General features: G+C 35.0%; 1 protein-coding gene across 1 annotated transcript in view; it reads right to left on the minus strand.

The window, feature by feature from the left end:
• Positions 1-19883, minus strand: part of LOC148955348 (E3 ubiquitin-protein ligase MYCBP2-like) — a 470872-nt gene that overhangs the window by 120441 nt on the left and 330548 nt on the right. The window contains 4 exon segments of the mRNA XM_089101721.1: positions 950-1156; positions 4876-5052; positions 8141-8278; positions 16198-16435. Of these exon segments, the coding sequence (XP_088957847.1) occupies positions 950-1156; positions 4876-5052; positions 8141-8278; positions 16198-16435 (760 nt within the window).

The raw sequence follows: 19883 nt of genomic DNA on the forward strand, positions 1-19883 counted from the left end.
ATACAACCTTATAGTATGGATTTTTAATCAATGCAATTTGTTCATTTTCCATTACTTCAAATTATTACTAGTTCACTTCGAGTATTCGACCCAATATCTTGACTAAAAGTCAATGTAACATAGGCTACAGGTATATTTTAAATGATAAACTTTTCCAAATTTTTAGATAGGCTCAGAACCTAATAATACAAATCAAAGTTATAGTCTAGCGCCAAAGGCTCTTGATTACAACTTTGGCTTACAATTAAAAATTCTGTGACCTTAATAGCTCCTGGTACCCATGAAGCAGCATTAAATAAAGAAAAAATGCGGTGTGTCAAATTTTTCAATCAGAGACAAGTTAACAATAATAATCCTAAATAATAAAAGCGTGCAATATTTTCATAGTGAAACCAAACGTTTGACTTGTAAGATGATTTGAAAGTGCATCGTTAGAATAGTAGCAGATTTCATACTGAGTAACTTTAGCGTATGAAGTAAGCATAGATACCTTTTTGATTTACAAGAATATTAATGTTTATTTCATTACATGTTACATACCATTAACGACCGTCAGTTTGTTCATGCTTCTGTCATTTCTATGGCCAAGCGAACTTACATAAATTCTCCTTTTTCAGCATAGTATAGCCTCCTGTTCGGGTTATATTCATCAAACTTTCTTTTTATTGCACTAGGAAGGCCAATTCAAGGCAGAAAGCAGGAGGTCATAGCCACAACTAGTACACATAGTCTGTTTTTCTACAGACTACTAGAAACAGATTCTCATATGCAATAACTCATTATTGCTATTCAGTTGATCTATTAGCTGTCTTTCTCTCTGGAACAGTCATAGGCAACACGTATTCAACCAAACTTCTGAATGTTTTACTTAATGAGTATCTTAAACATGGTCTTTTCTCCTTATTGTTTATTGCATATTTATAGCCTATTCTATTCCTTAACAACTTACCTCCTCGACAAACGCTATGGTTCCATTAGGTGGGATAACACCTAGCTGTTCGCTCTGCAATGATGGTTGAATTCGGATCCTTAATCCTGAACTATGTTTGCCTACATATCTTCGCATTTTCTTTGGAGTGCTACTGGGTTTCTTCGGTATACCTGACTGAGAGGTGACAATGTCTGGAGGGGCGGCTTGCACAACAACATTACAAGTCTAAACAAAACGAAAAAGATAAGTAAAATTTCTAAGAGGCATTTAAGTGCGAAATAAAATAAATCTCAATAAGCAGATATGGCCAACTTTGGGAGGGAGAGTAGGACAGGGAGAGCAAGGGAGGTAAGAGGAACTGAGTGAGTGATCTAGCTGAGTAAAAGGTGCGCCCTTGTTCTTGTAATAACTGTCCTTTGCCATTTCTCTTTGCCACACAGATAGCACATTGAAACAGATACGGATTTTGATAGAAAGGGGAACACGTTCCCCACTGAAGTCATAATCATTCGTGAGGACGTCACAGCTGCAGCTCAGTTCCAAGATGTCTTGCGAGGCTTCGTAGATAACCTGTGTACCATTCCTAGCTCCGATCGTAGGCCTTAGGTAAATATGTTGCACAAATATTATTTAGTTTGATGTATTCAAGGATTATTGAGTCTGTCGACAACAAAAATGAGGCTAATAATACGATACAGAGGTCCAAAGTCAGAAATGGTAGGTGTATATTTCACAAATAATGTTAGTATCCAACAATATAGGTGTTTTAGAATGCATTGGCTTTTTTTTACAAATTTGAGACTAATTTTGCAATATAAAAGCCTAAAATCAAGTTATGGAAAACACATATTAGACATAAAGTATTTGATGTCCACCAACATTGGCATTTAAGATTTTTTTTTTTTTTTTAAGTTTGTTGGTCTGAGGTTAATATCTCAAGTTAGAAGCCCAAAATCAAATCCCGCAAGGTACATATTTCACAAATAATGTTTGATTTTTAACAAACTTGGTAATTAAGGATTTATGTGATAATAGATAGAAAAGTCCAGAATTGTAACGCAATAAGTTCAAACTTGTTAGGTACTCTTCACGGCTACCAGGTCATGGAAACGCAAGGGGGAGGGGCAAGGATTCTATCGTTTTTATGAAAGTACAAAAAAGGGGCATTTTCCAATATCTGAGTCAAGAATTTTGGTCTTTTTCCAATCTTTTTGGTGAAAATACCAAAAAACGAACTTGAAAAATCTCCCCTGTGCCCCCTGCTCCCTCATTGACACCCCTGGTAGTGTTTGATTTTCACCAAGGTTGGTTTTCAAGAATTTCGGAGCTCGGTTATAATTGCAATGTATAAGTCCAAACCATAACGAGGTAAGCATATTTTGGAAAATTATGTTTGAATTTCTCTATAGTGAAAATCACAACGACTTCTTCTTTCACATCTACCACTACACCTCATACCACGAATACTTTTGCCACGTTTTCCCAATGACTGCTCCAACGAAGAAAATTCATAACATGGCTGCTCTTACGTAGGCCACTCCACCCTAACTTATCCAACCATGAGCATCACTACCATATTTGTACTTTTAATTAACCAGAATTGACGTTTTGATAAATTTTTTAGCTAATGTTGCAAAAAAAACGAATAGATATTGAACTGAAAAGAAAATTTTTCCATTAAAAATAACAAGTCAATTTGAAACTTAACAAATTAAAATTAGCTTCTCGAAAATATCAAACAGAAAAAGCAGGAACTACTATCAAAGATGGTTTGGTTAACCAAACCATCAGTAAAATACAACCTGAATTTTAATGCAGAGAATATATTAATTTGGGGTTGACACTTTCCGTTATATATAGAATAATTTCTGCTCCTTTGAAGTTTCGTGGTCGTTCTTTTCTTTCCTCTGAAAAAGTGCCTTTAATTTGATCAGGTTTCTGGTTGTCTGTAGAACACGAGAACAAATTCCACGAACTCAAAGAAATACTTTTTCCATTTACAAAAAGGGGAGTCCTTGGGATCATAAAATTGTTTCGGATAGCATATCTGCACGAATCTAATTCCAACAAGGGTCTATTATCACCTCTCTAGTATAATTCATGATAAACTTTTCCATCTAAGATAAGTCATTTGCCTGAGTGGGAATAACCTAAAATGCTTCTGACTAAGATGTCTCTGTAAGATCCTGAGTTAAACAATCTATATAGCAAGATTATAAATCCTTCTGTATAAGCCGTGATAAAATGTGTAATTTTTCGTAAATGTGGGGATGTAAGCCTAGATTAGCCCCTTCACATAAGGAATCATATTAAGAAAACAATTCTTACTTCATAATATGTAGAATAATCATAGTTAACACATTTTGCATGGGGAGAACCTTTATAATCACTTCTTTCATTGTTGTACATTTTTTTAAAACAAAATTTCTGAAAAATAAGCATGGCTTCGATAAGCATTTTCTCTATTTTCAAATACAAATTAAACCATCTACCACCTAATTACTTGTCAAACCATATGTCGATAGAAAAATACTGAGAAATTAGGATAGGTTAGGCTAGGTTAGATAGCGGTTGGGCGTTTGTTTGAGCACGTTTTTCAAGACTTGGAGATAGAACACAAACAATTTAGAAATATGGTAGAGAAAGTATAAAATAATTAAAGAAGTGAAGATAAAGGTTCTCCCCATGAAAAATGTATTAACAATGAATATTCTCCACATTATGAAGTAAGAATTATTTTCTTAAAATGTTTCCTTATGCGAAGGGCCTTATCTAGGCCTATACCAATGTGTGCCCTTTCACAGGGCTGCAAGGACCGCTGCCTCCGGAGACATTATGAATTGAATGAAAACCTTTAAGTTTCGACATAACGCCAATTTGGCCGTAATGGGTATCCAGGGTGAATCATGGTGCAGACGGGGTTAGTTGGTCTTAAAGAATGCACCTGAAATTCAATTATTGTTCGAATAAGCCCTCTTCAGATATTCTACGATAACTTGTTCGGTACAATGACCCCAACTAGAAAAACAAAAAAACAGACAAGAATAAATTAACAGGCTACCCTGAAAAGAAAAATACGGATGCACTGGGAGTGCTGATTCTGCTCGCAACAACCAAGCGTATGAATGTGAGCTATATCAATACTACTTACTCTCCAACCGAAACTTTGAAATCAATTAGAGATGTGAGAAATAACAGTAGAGTCGTACTGGTCAAAACAGCAACTGTTTCTCGAAAAGGGTTTTATTTGTAGCAACCACCATTTGTATATTATTGCACCGTGGGTATGTTGCACCCTTACATTTAGCGCATTCAATTTTCGGAAGATAACAACAGTTTCCCATTTTTAACAAAAGGGCCCGTGTGTCATCGGACAAATTTTAAAGGGACGGCCATACAATAATTCTTTGAACGTTTGAGTGCCGCTGCTCTATCCTTAGGTAAGTGGGGATAGGGGTCGCAAACACCACCCTGTTTGTCGTAGTTAATGTTTATTTTATGTTTAACTTCATTGTGCTTGCTGTTCGTTTTAGGTTTCATTTCACGATACATAGTAATTCCTTTTATTTCGAGTTTGATATTTTGTATTAGGTAATCTATGCTCGTTTTAAGTTTTAAATTTCTGCCTCTCGTTTCGATGGAAAACTGCGCCTTTCTATTTAATCAAAATATAAGTCTAACGGAAAATATTGGGACATCTTTTCTTCTTATTCATTTTGTTTGTATTAGTAGTTTAAAGTTGATTAGTTTAACCGAAACTCTCTTTTTGTGAATTTAATTGCTCAATAGATTCATTCATAACTTTTGATGCTGATATTGATGACTATTGCTGTAAAAGCTGCTCCACTCCTCATATAGGGTATGGTGATGTTTCTTTTTTCCTCTTCAAGCTTATTGTCAAAGTTTGTTAGGAGTTTAATTCATTATTCTATTTTATTCTTTACCTGTTCCAGTTTAATGTCATCAATTGATAGGACAACTTTGTATTGGCCACTAAAATTAGGAGTCCAGCAAGCGATACAGGTATTATCACTATTAAAGCGAACGAGCATGCTTTCTGGCGGTCGTCTTGTACATGGACTCATCCATCGAAGTTCTTCAAAAGAGTAGCCCTCAAATTCCTAAAATAAAAGAGTAATAATTTAATTCTTTATTGCTATAAATATGATCCTTATAACTAAGGTATTACTTTTTGGGAGAGTTTATTTAATGTTTTTAAAATTCTGCATATTTTCATGTGCTTGTAGCTTTCAACGAGCAAATTTAAAACTAACACATTTTGCACATTAAGAATCAACATGAATAATAGATTTCGCTGTTGCATATGATGTAATTGAAACTTTTCTAGAGTTTCGGTTTCTATTTGCAAGGGTTGCTCTTTACTAACAATTTGTTAGTACGATCTGTTTGACCCAAGCTCTCTTAAATTCGAAGGAGGACTACTACCCCCCTCTTCATCTCCCGTTTTTAACAGTTAAGTTTAATATTCATAAAATAAAGTTTCTAAATACATCCCTCGAATATTTATTAGAAGGTTGGGAGTTTAAAAATCCAAAGTTATTTACATGGTCATCATTTCTACAATTTCAAAGACGACATTTTTGAACAAGCCTTTTTTATAAGGAGGTTCCCCATGAACACCAGTAGGGGGCGAGGCCCCAGGGAAGTAAGAAGACATTAAGCATTCTATATAAACAGGAAATGAGAAATATTGCCGTTTAAACTCAGTGATAACAAAGTTCCGGTAGCACTAGCCAAGCCCCCCTTATAACTCCCATAAAATTCCTGGTGATACTCATGATTCGCAACCCCCACTTTTTCATTAAGTGAATCAATGAAGTTAACTAAAGCTTTCAAATAAATGTCCATATTAACCATTTATCTTGTATGGACTGTGTCACTTTTAAGGAACAATTACGCCACCGTGTGGCATTACTTCCTCTAAAACTGGGGGGCTGAATTTGTTGTTTTTTGACATTTTAAATCGATTGGCCATGTCAAAATTTGATACCGATAGGTGTGGAATTTCATGGTTTGATTTTTTTTTTATCAAGATCACTTTCCTTTTAGGGGAGGTTCCCCCCCCCCCACTTTTTCAAAAATAAGACAAGTTTTTTCAGGCTCATAACTTTTGATGGGTAACTTTAAACTTGTTGAATTTTATATACTTTGAGTCAGTACAAAAAGCCAATTCTTTCGATGTACTAACTGTTATTAAAGCTCCCTTTTTAGAGTTTCGGTTAATACTAGGCCGAGTCGCTCCTTACTTACAGTTCCTTACTACGAACTCTTTGAAGATTCAGAAGTTCCGATTTTTATTATAAGGGTTTGAAACCTCTAAAATCAAGGTCTCTTTATAAAGTGAATCCGATGGCGTAAGTTTCATTAAAATCACTCGCCCTTTTTGGGTTGCTTTCCTCTTTTATCAGAAATTGTGCACCTTTTTTCAGGCTAGTTGCTTTTTATAGATAGCTTTAAACTTAATAAATTACATATGCTCGCATAAAATCAGTACAAAAAGCCAATTCTTTTGATGAATTAATTGATACTGAAACTCCCTTTTTTAGAGTTTCGGTTTAGCCTGAATCTCTTCTTACTTGCAGTTTATTATCACGAACTGTTTGAAAATACGTGCTACTACTACCACTAGCTCCTTACGGTGTTAAGATATCCAAGACTACCACACTGGCCTACCCCCTTCCTTCACTTAATCTTCATAAAATTTATGCTTTCTTGCTGCATTATTCTGGCCACAAAATTTCGAGGACATTCGCATCCCTCCCCAGCAACAAGAATGTTCCAATTAGAAAAATTTAAATTTTTCAAATTTGCGTATTATTTTGCCAAGCATAAGCCAGCAAACATAAGTCTACAGTGTGCCATCGTGGAATGTGTCGTCGTCCTAGAACAAAGTAGAAACGTATGTAAAAAGCAATTATGAAGGGGACCCAGCATTACAAAGGTGGCGCGGATATGCAAAACAGGCGATTTAGACATAATTTGGCAAACATACTAAGTTACTGGAGAAATCTTAACAGTTTTGAGATTCCTCGAGAGTTGGTTTGGGCCCAAAGTCCCTTCCCCTTGCTTACTGATCAAGCATAAGTTTCTATGACATGTACTGAAGAACAAAGAATAAGATTGTAACAAGTCCTCATTTCTATTTCTATGGGAACCTGCATTTGCTTTCCTTCTACATAATTCTCTTTAGCTTTAGTTTTTAGATTTTGGTCTTGTATTTTCCATTTGACACTACCTTTGCACTGACAAAATATTAAGGTCAGCATCAGAAAGATTCTTGCCTCGACTGTTGCTGAGATAAATCCGAAAAGTAGTGGGACAGTCGGAGGGTTTTATTAATAGCCCTTTTGAAATTATATTTCAATAAACACTACAAAAAATACTGAATCTTATCTTTTAAAGGTTCCATTAATAGAAAAAACAGGAATCGTAAGCAGGTCTCGAACATCATAAGGTTTGGGTACTTTAGGTGGGTCGCATAATCTAGAAATGGACGACTCGATAATAATTAGAAAAACGGACATTGGGCTCCTATATCTAAATGGAGGAAGGAGGCTGTAAGAATGCTTAGACTGCCACTGCAATAAATAACCCTGATGAATTAAGGAAATTAAAAGAAACCTTCCATGGTAAGACGACCACTGGGCGAAATTGGGGGGTTCAATGGCAATGGACAAAATTACCAGGAAAATTCACATTGCTATTGGATGGAAGCCATGATAAGCCCTTGATCGTCTTACACGTGTCACAAGGTCAAATACATATTTCTACATGTTTCTTTAAAGCTCTAAATGTAGAAATGTTCAAGCGAAACTGAAAAGCTTGTTCAATGAGTGGGACTAGATTTATTCACAAATCAAGGTAAATCAATGCACGTATTTTGAAGACACCCTCCTAAATTTCATTTTTGTCTTCCAAAAAAGTAAGAAAAAATTCACTTGATTACTTTTTCCATAAGAATGACCAGATGGCAGTTTATATAATGCCTCAGTATGATATGAATCTCATTTTTAATCTATCTTTTAAATATATGGGACATAAATAAACGTTAAAAAAAATAGAAATATACAGATATAAGGATCAAAACGTAAATTTCGTGGCAGAGAAAATGTACTAATATTCTCAACTGGTCCTCCACACTTTAGCTTTGTAAATTGTTTAGAGTATACATATTTGAATAAAAGATACTTTTATCATAGAAATCGAGTGATATCGCATCTTATCTCGAAGAACTGGTTCAAAGTGAATTTCTGGCAAATCATTCGTTCCTGTCTCCATTAACGGACCATCAGCAGGATTTTCAATGGGAGTGGCCTGTACGTGAACCTAAAAAAAAAATATATAAATACTTGCATTAGACAAGACTCAAAAGCTAAAGATCAGATACATATTATATATACCAGATACAGATATCAGATACATAAAAGCTAAAGATCAAGATACATATATATCAAGATCATATATATATATATATATATATATATATATATATATATATATATATATATATATATATATATATATATATATATATATATATATATATATATATATATATATATATATATATATATATATATATATCGGCTTGTCGCAATCTAAGAGCAAAGTTTTCCCATTCCGTCAGAAGCTAAAATTTCTGACCACTTCTGCTGTTTAGGAAATTTTTTTCGAGTTTTTCGAGTGGCCCAAGTGGGGACTCCGTATCGCCCTCTGTTGATTAGCAGCAACAAATTCAGTTTTATACTAATCAACAGATCAGCACTTTGCCTGAGAGCGAAACTATCCTACGATCAAAATCATCTTATTTTTGTTTATTTTAGTCACTATAAGTAAATGCTGAAATAAAAATTAAGCTGATACGATTTATAAACTGACCTGTAGGGTGTTCGAAAAAGAACGCTCGCAATCTTTAATGGTGTTTTTCTCGTAAGAAGTTTTTGTGCTCAAAACTAGCTCAAATAGACTGACTTGTGATATTTTTTTTACATCTATAGAATTCTAAAAACTAGCATTTTACTAAAAAGACAAAAACTAAACCCCAATCCCAAAAAACAGGAAGTTTTGTTAGGAGCAGAAAATTTGTTACGCCGCCTACAGAAAATAAAAGACTACCTTATACAGCTCTTAGTAGTCTTTGGTTAACTAAAGGAGTAGTTAGCACGCTAGACTTGAAATCCTATGTCCGTGAGGACAGAGGTTGGAGTCCTGGTGTCGCTGATTATTTGGCTTGAAAAGGAGTCAGTGGCGTGTTTCTGTAAGCTTAGCCAGAATCAACCCAGCTCTAAATGAGTACCTCGTGAAACCTGGGGAAGGTAAACAGAAAGGGTGTGCGAAAGCACAGGATTGCTGGCCTCCAGCCCCCAATCCACTTCCTGACTGAAAGTCCATGAAACGGAGATCAGCACCATCGGTAAGGACTGTAAAGTCCAATACCGTATTCTATATCCTAATGGAATTTCGCTGGTCTGGATATTGATAACTTTTAGTATACAATAATAATTCTCTATAAAACTCGAGCAAATTCAGTTTTCAGCGAAACGCTAAAATTTAGAATTTGACGGATATTGTAAAAAAAACACGTGTTAATTGCTTCGAGCTAACTTTGTAGATTTATCTTGCATAATTTACGAAGGAATGATTTTTATTAGTTTTAAGTTTAACCTTCGATCTTTATTTCTACAAAAAAAACTAGATTTTTTAAAGATTAATTTTTACTCATTTTAATTTTTTCTGAACATATACAATATTTCTTACAAAAACATTTGGTCTTAGACGATGTAGCTTTTTCTGTTCATACTTTTCAGTGGGACCAAGGAGAGCAAGGTTAGGAAGGTTTAGAAGTAGTCTTTTTATGACTTCGAATAAGGGTTTTAGACTATGTCAAGTCAATTTGCTATCCTAGAATATGCACTCCCGGCATGTTGAACTTCTTTGGCCAAAAAACTTAAGTTTTAAGGCCCAAAATGGAAGAAAGCACTTTGCAGTGGCACAGTCTCTTTTATTGCTTAAAAAGGGCACTAGCTTTTGCAATTTCCATTCAAATGAGCTTCTTTCAATATTCTGCCACCACTGGTTGGATACGACCACCCCTGGGGAAAAAAGGAGATATCAGTGCTGCTACACACAAAAGCGATTTTCTTTGTTATTCGAGGTAGGGGTATGTAACTTCAATGCATTGGGCTTTCCACCATGGTGACACCAATGGTGCACTTTTCATTCCCATCCACCACCATTTTCAAAGGATTTTTTACTCTCTTTTCAAACTGTCATAAATTTGCTTTTGCAATAATCTTATTCTATTAGGACTAACCGAAATTATAGCAATCATTCCTAAATCCTGAATCAGCTTCAAACGACAATTTCTTCTCAATAGTCCATTTTTTGAAAAGGCGTTTTGAAAGTTCTGGTTACTATGGGCCGTAGTTTGCTCTTTACTTGGTTACCATGATTTGACCTCTCTTTAAATACATTCCTTTGTACGTACATATTATATTTCTCCAAAATAGAATTACGAAATTTGTTAATTGCTTTGTTACAAGGAAAAGAATAAATTATTAAAAAGAGTGCATCATATCTCTAGAAACAAGTTTCACAGTCAAATAATTTCGATTAGATAATCAGGGTTATAAACTGTTGACTACATTCTTACTTTGATCTCTTTTTTCAGTTTGTTATGGATTGAAATCCGAGGCGAAACAATAGGTCCAAGTCTGCCAATATGCGGTGTCATTAATATGCACATGACAAATTTAAAGAAATTTGAGAACGAAAATTTCAATACTTGGCAATAATGGATCAAAGCCGGATTTCGTAAAACGGTTCAATCATCCTTTTTTGTTCTAATCTTTGCTTTACTTTTTTTTTTGTTCTTTTCTTGGGTTTATCCTTTCACATCCAACAGCTTTTGAAAGATAGTTTTTTTTTTATACATTCCGCTTTTTAGGCAATACTCGTTGTGGACCGGTTAGATTTTATTGTGTAACCATTCTTTCTGAAAACCATCAACCTACCAAGATTTACGATTTTGCAGGTGAGAGGAAATCCATAGGATTTATTGTCAATATTTTCCTCTTTCTGTTTCCGTTTATACCTAAGATTTTCCTAATTGCTGGAGAAAGATCTGACAATGAAAGATGACGGCAGACTTTATCAAGACTTGATACAAATTCGGAAGAGGGAAGAAGTCTCTTAAAATCAAGGAGAAGGGGAAGTAGATCCCAAGAAAAAAGAGAGGAGAAAGGAGTTCGGAAGAGAGCTCCAATATCTCCGATACATTCAAGATGAAGAAGAGGAAGATTTTCAGAACTATATCCTTTCTTGAAATACCCCCTAATTTAAGAGAATTTGAATGCCAAAAAGAGCAATCGAATGAAGAGGATGACCAAATAACCGACTCTTTGGAAAGACTTGGGTTGGGCATGCACCCTTATTTGAACTGCTAAATGGAGAAAGGGAATATGTTTAGAGACCCACACTTTTTCAGAAAGAATAGAAACTGGATTCCTATCAGTATTACAATGCCTAGAACAAACGAGAAATGTCCTAAGTAACTATGTGGGCTGCAATGCTAATGCTCAGACTATATTCAACATTAATATTTATTACTTTGGTTGCGCTCAGGAATGAGCCCATTTTTCGTGTTAAATGTGGTTTCTGAATGTGTTGCGTTTCTGTAATTTCTGTAATTAGAGATTCAAGAGCAGTAAAAATTCTAAATATCTTCGATTTAACTTACTGACCTAATATCCAAGGGATAATCTTCGAGCTCTAGCTTAAAGTTCATGACTTTAAGGAAAATTGAAGACATACATTAAAAGAGAGATTAAAGAAATTATTACGTATTTACTGAAAAAGACTTGCATTTCGAGCAATTCTTTGTGATAAAATAAAAACAGAACAACAGAATCAAGGTTTCAAACAGTTCATGGTAACGAACAGTAAGTAAGGAGCAACTCTGTTTCGGTTGCTGAATAGCAACCGAAACTTTAAAAATGATGTACAACGTATGGGTTACGCTGGATGATCTTTCCATGGTGGAATTTTTCATGGGGGAAGGGAACTTTCCATGAAGGGGGCACCAGATTTCCATGCATTATTTAAGAAAGGATCAGAAATTAAATAAAAAGAAGTTTTTTCAACCGAAAGTAAGGAGCAACATTAAAACTTAAAATGAACAGAAACTGTTACGTATATGAGGGGATTCAGCTCCTCGTCCATACCTCGCTCTTTACGCTAAAGTTTTTTTTTAGTACTTTCAAAAGAGCTATTTATTCTAATTAAACGGCCTTTGTGATTCAGGGGTTATTTTTAAAGAATTGGAACAAAATTTGAATTTTAGTGTAAAGAGCGAGGTATTGACGAGGGGGTGAATCCCCTTGTATACGTAATAATTTCTGTTCGTTTTAAGTTTTAATGTTGCTCCTTACTTTCAGTTGAAAAAACTTATCTTTTTTTATTTAGTACAAATAAGAATGGTGCTAATTCACCGCCTCTCAAACCCCATAAACGGCTCGAGTGCGACTTGCATTTTATTAAAACGATGTACTTAAAACAGTATAATCTTTATTCATCGAAACAGCGCAGAAAAAAAAAATCACCATAATAATTAAGATAAGCGGAAAGAACTAATGTAAGTAGACTGATATTTTGATTTGGACCTTTGAAATGTATAGGGGGGGTGCTAGTCCTACTTCTTTTTGAGGCAATTTCTGGTGGTCTCCCTTGAATTATTCATTTTAGCTTCTGGTCGATTTATTTATTCATCTATGGCAGTGTCTGTTACCTTAGTGCTTGATTAAATTAAAAAAAACAAGTTTTTCCAGCTGAAAGTAAGGAGCAACATTAAAACTTAAAACGAACAGGAATTATTACGTCTATTAGGGGAGTTGCTCCTCCTCAATACCCCACTCTTTACACTAACGTTTTTTAAGTAGGTTTAAAAAAGCTTCTTATTGTTCTAATTAAACCACCGTTGTGTTTCAGGAGTCATTCTTAAAGAATTGGGACAAAATTCAAACTTTAGCGTAAAGAGTGAGGTGTTGATGAGAGGGGAACCTCCTTCATATACGTAATGATTTTCTTTTGTTTTAAGTTTTAATGTTGCTCCTTAGTTTTGGTTGAATAAACTTGTCTTTTTAATTTCATTTCTGGCCGTTTTTAAAATAATGCCAGGAAATCTGACCCACCTCCAGGGAGAAACCTCCTCCCCACAGAAATATCTTCTAGACAATTCAGTAACGATGAAAATTTACCCCGGACAATTACCCTTAACAACTCCAAGGGTACAAAACTGTGAGGAAAAAGAGAAAGCAAGACATATAAAAAGAATTTTAATTAGGAATTCTGGTTAAATTCCCCCAGTGTATAATTTCCCCTGACAAGTCCACCCCCTGGAAACTTCCCTCCCCATAGAAAAATCACCCAGTGGAAAAACCCCCAGCAGAAAATTCGTCCCCAACCCCCTCCCCCTCCCCACACAAAAATGTATGCATACTTCCCAATAACAAATACTCTGCGTAAACAATGGGCAAATTTTTGTAACTTAAAAGAATTTCCTCTGGGGCTGTGAGGGGGGGGGGGGTAATGTTATATCCACAGGTAGAGTCATTGAGCCTTTCAACTATAATGGACATAATGGCTATCTCAGAATTTTCATCAGACAATTTTTGGAAAAAAGGGACGGGGAAGGGGGCCTAGTTGCCCTACAATCTTTTTGGTAACTTAAACATGGCACTAGAACTTTTAATGTCTGTTCGAACTTTTAATGAGCCCTCTCACGATGTTCTAGGACCAATGAGTTGACACGATCACCCCTGTGAAAAAAAAAACAGCAAAAAAACAAACAAAAAACATGGATCCGTGATCTTACTTAAAAAATACAACATCCCGCATTTTTGCAGATATGAGCTTGAAACTTCTAAGGGTTCTCTGATACGCTGAATCTGAGGGTGTGATTTTTATTTAGATTCTATGACTTTTAGGGTGTGTTTTCCCCTTTTCTTCGAAAATCAGGCAAATTTTCTCTTGCTCGTAGCTTTTGATGGGTATAACTAAACTTAATGAAACTTAAATATTTGAAATGAGCATAATAATCCGATTCTTTTGATATATCTATGGGTATCGAGATTCCATTTTTTAGAGTTTCAGTATGTTTTAATATGGCTCTAAACTTTTCTTCGACAAACTTTTTTTTATGAAGATATCTTTTCAAAATTAGTTTTTGTTCGTTTCAACCGGTGCAGTTTCATTATTGAATAATATTAGGAATATTTTTAGTTTTTTTTTAAGTGTTTCTGCTTAAAATTTAAAGTAATCGATAGTAATTTAGATTTGGGACAAAATTTGAATATTCAGTCAAATTTTCAGTCAGCGGTATTTTTGTTGTACAAAATTTTGAGAACTTTGGGTGGATGGGGATTATTGTTCAGATAGATTGAGGATGTGCAAAATTTTCGGTCTGTATAGGGCTGAAGCTTTTCTGACACCCATCTTGTAGACAGCCTTGAATATGCACGCATCTTAATTCGCTGTTTTATTAAAAGAAGCTTTTAATGTTATTTTTTTTTGTAACTGCTTGTTTGTTTAAATTAAACCTCGTCCAGGTCGTTTAATAAAAAGAGTTCCATTTTGTGGTCTTAAAAAACGAAAAAAAAGAACGTCCCGAATCAACACACCCAGATTTGTTCCCTTATTATTTTGTCTTAATTGAGTTTTCTTTGCTCCTGAAATTTTAATTGAGATATCTTGATTAATCGGGATGTCTGTTTTAATTGAGATGTCTATATAGCATAAAATTTTAGAGTTGATAAGCGCAAAAAAAGAAGAATTTTTCGCACTAAGAATATATGGATATAACCACATTTCTCTTCCAAAATGGATTTTCCTCGTTAAGGTGCCCTGAGTCTAGTCTACATACCCTAAGAGTCTCATGGCAATCGGAGAAAAACAACGGTTGACCCAACTTGGGGTTTCACCATAGAGAACCCATTCTTTTCAACAATGTTTTTCAACTTTGGTTTGTTAGACTCGGAATACATGTACAGTAAGTTGCTAGCTGATCACAGACAAAACGAATTTGAGTGTATTCTGAGCGTCAACAGTTTTTGTTTCTTAGCTTTTACTTTTACCGAGGTTCTCTTAACTCTGTCTACATGCCATATGAGTTAAAACTTAAAAGCCTATCGTAGACAAAAAGATGCTTTTGGATCCATTTTTTCTTCGTCTCTAGCGGGGCAATGGTACACCCTAGAGCGCTTTTTAGGGCTCATTTAAAAGCTAATTTTCGTAACAAAAAACTACTTCTGAATTTGTCTTGGCAACGCCATCATATACTGCCATATGGCAAAAATAGCCAACTTGGGGCCATTTCTGGAATTAAAAGGTTGAGTAGTATTAACAGAATACCATCATAGGTTACATAGTCAAAAACCTTAAAACTGATTGTTATAATGTAATAATGTAATAACATTATTACATTATTACTTTACGAAGTAATAATGTAACTTCGTAAAGTAGGGAAATGTTTAATGGCTCATTTTGAAGCTAATGATAATATCCATAGGCTTTTCGTATTGGCATGTGGCACGAAAAATGGCACTTTAAATAAATGCAAAATAAAAGACTAATTTATAATACTTTCAGTATAATGTTTCACTGACCACGACATCCATAAATGTTAACATATAATTTCAATTCTCTAAAAGCTGGAGTATGTTCAGTTTTCAATAAAAAGGTGGTTTTTAAGAATTTTACAAATATAGGGAAATATCACGAGTCTGTTTACTTGAACCGGTTTTGCAAATATATGTTCCATAAACTGTGGAACATTAAGTTTTGTTCGTTTTAAGTCTCAGCCTACTTTTTACTTCCGTCAGAAAACGTTGTTAAAAACAGTAATATAGGGTTACATTAATCATTTGTCTATATACTGCATATCAAGCCAGCTTCGTTTGTACACTTTTTCCTTTGCGGTGAAAAGAGCACTGAAAAGGTTTATGTTTAACCATAACGAGCGGAAGGAGGTAAGGCAAGACTATATTTGTGACTTGAAAGGTCAGAGCTATTCAAGGGAGACGACAGAGAGCCGGTGCTTTCGCCCAGAAAGAAAAAAACATCCAGTAAAAAAAAAGACGAGCAAATCATAACTATAGCACATTGATTACTATTTCCAAAAAGAGCGACAATTGATACAAAAAAGAAAAGAAAAAAAGTGCAAGAAGAGTAAAATGTAGAATCATATTTACATGCAAATCCTTTGAATAAGCGGCATGGCCATATTGATCGCAAATTCTGATTATAAAAGTCGAGGGCCATCCAGCCCGAAACTGATGTCTCATAGTTCCTCCTGTGGGAAGCACCATCTGGCATTTTGATGGGTCAATAACAGGTTCAGGGCTAAGCCAACGAGCGAGCCTCCCTCCACTTGTAGTCGCCGTCGCTTTTATAAAATCCCGAAGAAACTGCTGCTCCTTACTTTCGAAACTAGAAAAAATGGCACTGTCAGCAAAAAAAAGCTCATTAAGTTTGCCATTGTTGGCCAGTAATCAAACCTTCTGCATGACTTATATAAATCCCAGACACAAAAGTCAATTTCATAACCGTAACGTACATCAACATTTGGGTTTTATTTTCATAGTTTCTTACATTTCTTAGGAAATTCCTCTGATATTTTTCTTTTTAAATAATAATTTCATACAGATAAAATGGTCTTAAGACTTAGGCAGGGGCACATTTCATCAAGAGCCAAAAGCACTAGCACCCTTTCAATGATTGACAGTGACCGGAGGAAACTACCCATTCTTTCGTACACTTCTTTCCCCCAAGCACCCCTTTAACCCCCTTGACATTGGATCAGAATTTTTAGATAGTCAATTCACTCAAATTGATCAAAAGGTCAAACTTGAACAAAAGAATAACCGGAATTTTTAATCAGTTGTAGTTTTGTGCAATAGTTTCTTCACAATTTTTCATCTTAGTATAAATTTCGGTCTTCTAAAGCCTCTTTTTGAAATGTTCTTTCAGGGGCACATTTCATCAAGAGCCAGAAGTACTAGCACCCTTTTAATGATTGACAGTGACCGGAGGAAACTAGACACCCTTTCCTACACTTCTTTCCCCCAAGCACCCCTTTAAACCCCTTGACATTGGATCAGAATTTTTAGATTGTCAATTCACTCAAATTGATCAAAAGGTCAAACTTGAACAAAAGAATAACCGGAATTTTTAATCAGTTGTAGTTTTGTGCAATAATTTCTTCACAATTTTCATTTGCTAAAAAATTCGGAGTGGACGGTGAAAATATTTTTCAATCATACGGAATGAACATCTTAGTATAAATTTCGGTATTCTAAAGCCTCTTTTTGAAATGTTCTTTTAATTTACGGATATTCATAGTGTAATTTTAATAAGCTTTACGTTGACCATTGCTATTTGTTACTTTTTGCCATTGTCAGGCCGCTTCATAATTCTTCCTTTATTACACTATTTGTTTTATTCAGAAAAATGGTGGACAAGCTTAAATTTCACTTCGTAATCCCCATTATTGTTTTGTAATTAAAGAAACGTTGCAAGGATCAAAATAAGTAATAACTCTGCATTCACAATACTATGAATGTGGAGGCAAATCCTAAGCAAATTTTTGAAATGTTTTTGCTGAACGGCTAAGAATGCGTAGGGCCTTTTATTATTCCTGTGGAAAACGTTCTTATTCCGTTGCCCAGTCCTGGTCAAAATTCTTGCAAAGCATTATTCTGTTCGATCGGTTGGATGTAAACATCTGAATTAATCGTTTTGCTACGTGGTGAAGATTCAAAATGCATAAGTCCTTTTCTCATGAACACCAGGATTTCAAGCTCTTAGTGCAGGTTCACATGTACATGATCTTTTTGGTACAATGCTTTAGTAGACAACCCATTTTAATAATTCTTTCTCAAAAACTTTTGCATTCGTACTGTGAGGCATATCAGAAGTCATGGGGTGGACCAGTGGTTAGAAGAGCAAAGACTCAGGCGGTTAGAAGATATACGAAAACGACAATTAGAGCGTGTTAAAAATGAAAAGAAGGGCAAAGACCCACGCGGTTAGAAGACATACGACACCGAAGAAGTGAGGGAGTCAAAAATGAAACTGAAGAGCAGCGAGTCAGTAAAAATCAACCTGAACAGCGAGAATCAAAACTTGTCAAAATTAAAAATGATAGCGATGAAGATTGGGTTCGGGATTTTGACATGGATAAGATCATCAATGCCTGCCATACCTTTGTTAAAAAAAATCAAAGGTTCGGCGATAAATTTCATAATGACGAAAAATAAGCCGAAGTGTAACGAAGCAAACAGACTGAAAATGATAGCGATGATGATTGGGTTTTGGATTTTGACATGGATAAGGTCATCAATACCTACCATATTTTTGAAAATCAAAAATATAGACTAGATAAATCGTTGGAAGAAAAAGAAGATTTGTCCCACCACCTAAACAAATAAAAGAAACAAAAGGTTCGGTGATACGTTTTTTATAATGACAAAAGACAAGCCAAGGCAAAAGAAGAACTTTTTGTCCCACCACCTGAACAACTAAAAGAAACAAAGGTGGTCGTCAGTGCCTTCCATACCTTTGAAAATCAAAACCTGGACTAGATAAATCGTTGGAAGAGAAAGAAGTTTTTGTCCCATCACCTGAACAATTGAAAGAAACGAAGGTTCGGCGATATGTCTTTCATAATGACAAAAGACAAGCCGAGGCAAAAGTTAAAGGTCCAATAAAAAAATTTAATTTTACAAAGGCACCACTTTTTATTGAAGGTCCATTTGGACGTCTTGGTATTAAGAAAAGGCTCAAATTGTCTGCCTTTATAAGACCAGCGACAGTGAGAATCTGTATATAGAAAGTTGCCGCGTGCCGAGTGCCGGGGCCCGGTGGCAAGGCCGCAGGGCCCCCAGTACTTATATATATATATATATATATATATATATATATATATATATATATATATATATATATATATATATATATATATATATATATATATATATATATAATTTCTCTCCTATCTCTTTCTCCCTTTTGAATTCCATCACTATGGGTCTACTTCCTAAAAAAGTGGCACCAACTCAGTTTAATGTTTATAAATGTTATTGAGCCATTTCAATACTATTGTTTTCGAGGTGGGTAAGAAGGTCTATAACTTTTGAAACTTGTGCGTTTGCATGTTTGTAATAAAATTAACGTTTTAGCAAATGAAACAGACACGAATTTATATAATTGTCTTTCTACTTGGATTACTTACAAATTTTCGGCACGCGACTTAGTTTCAGACGACCGAAGTCGATTCAAATTTAAGGATTACCACAATTGCTCGTGTGATCATTCCTAAAGTGTCAAAGTTGATGTGATTAAGTTCCAAAGTGTCAAACTTTGAGGAATACGGGAGACAACAAATAACCACAAATAAAGACTTAAGCAGGTGCTAGTGTCACCAGCATTAGTATTTTATTACCTATTCCAAGGTTATTAGGGAGATGAAAATTTAACCTAAGAAACAAGTATAGAAGGGCAATAAACAACTAAAAATTAGGTTTGCCGAGAGATTTCGGAGAAACCGATTATTTTAGGGAAATCCGGAGAAACTACGAAAAAATCAGGGACAGTCAAAGTACTGCTCCACGCCTTGTCAATGACTGGATCAATCCTTAGGCCTTCGCAATTACACTCCGGCGCATTCTCCCTCACATAAACTTTCAAGGTCATGGTTGCAGTGGTAGCTGCAACCTAGTAAAGAGCGAACCAGAGCCCATAGTAACCAAAAGTTAAAAAAAACATGTTTCGAAAATAACTGCCTGGTGAAAATATTCCCATCTGACACTGACTCGGGAATGGTAACTATTATTTCGATTCGTCTTAAAAATATAAGTTTATTGCGAAAAGAAATTTA

This window comes from Artemia sp. Qi Xiang Cuo, chromosome 2, assembly GCF_049724085.1.
Source record: "Artemia sp. Qi Xiang Cuo chromosome 2, ASM4972408v1, whole genome shotgun sequence".
In the NCBI taxonomy this organism is placed as follows: domain Eukaryota; kingdom Metazoa; phylum Arthropoda; class Branchiopoda; order Anostraca; family Artemiidae; genus Artemia; species Artemia sp. Qi Xiang Cuo.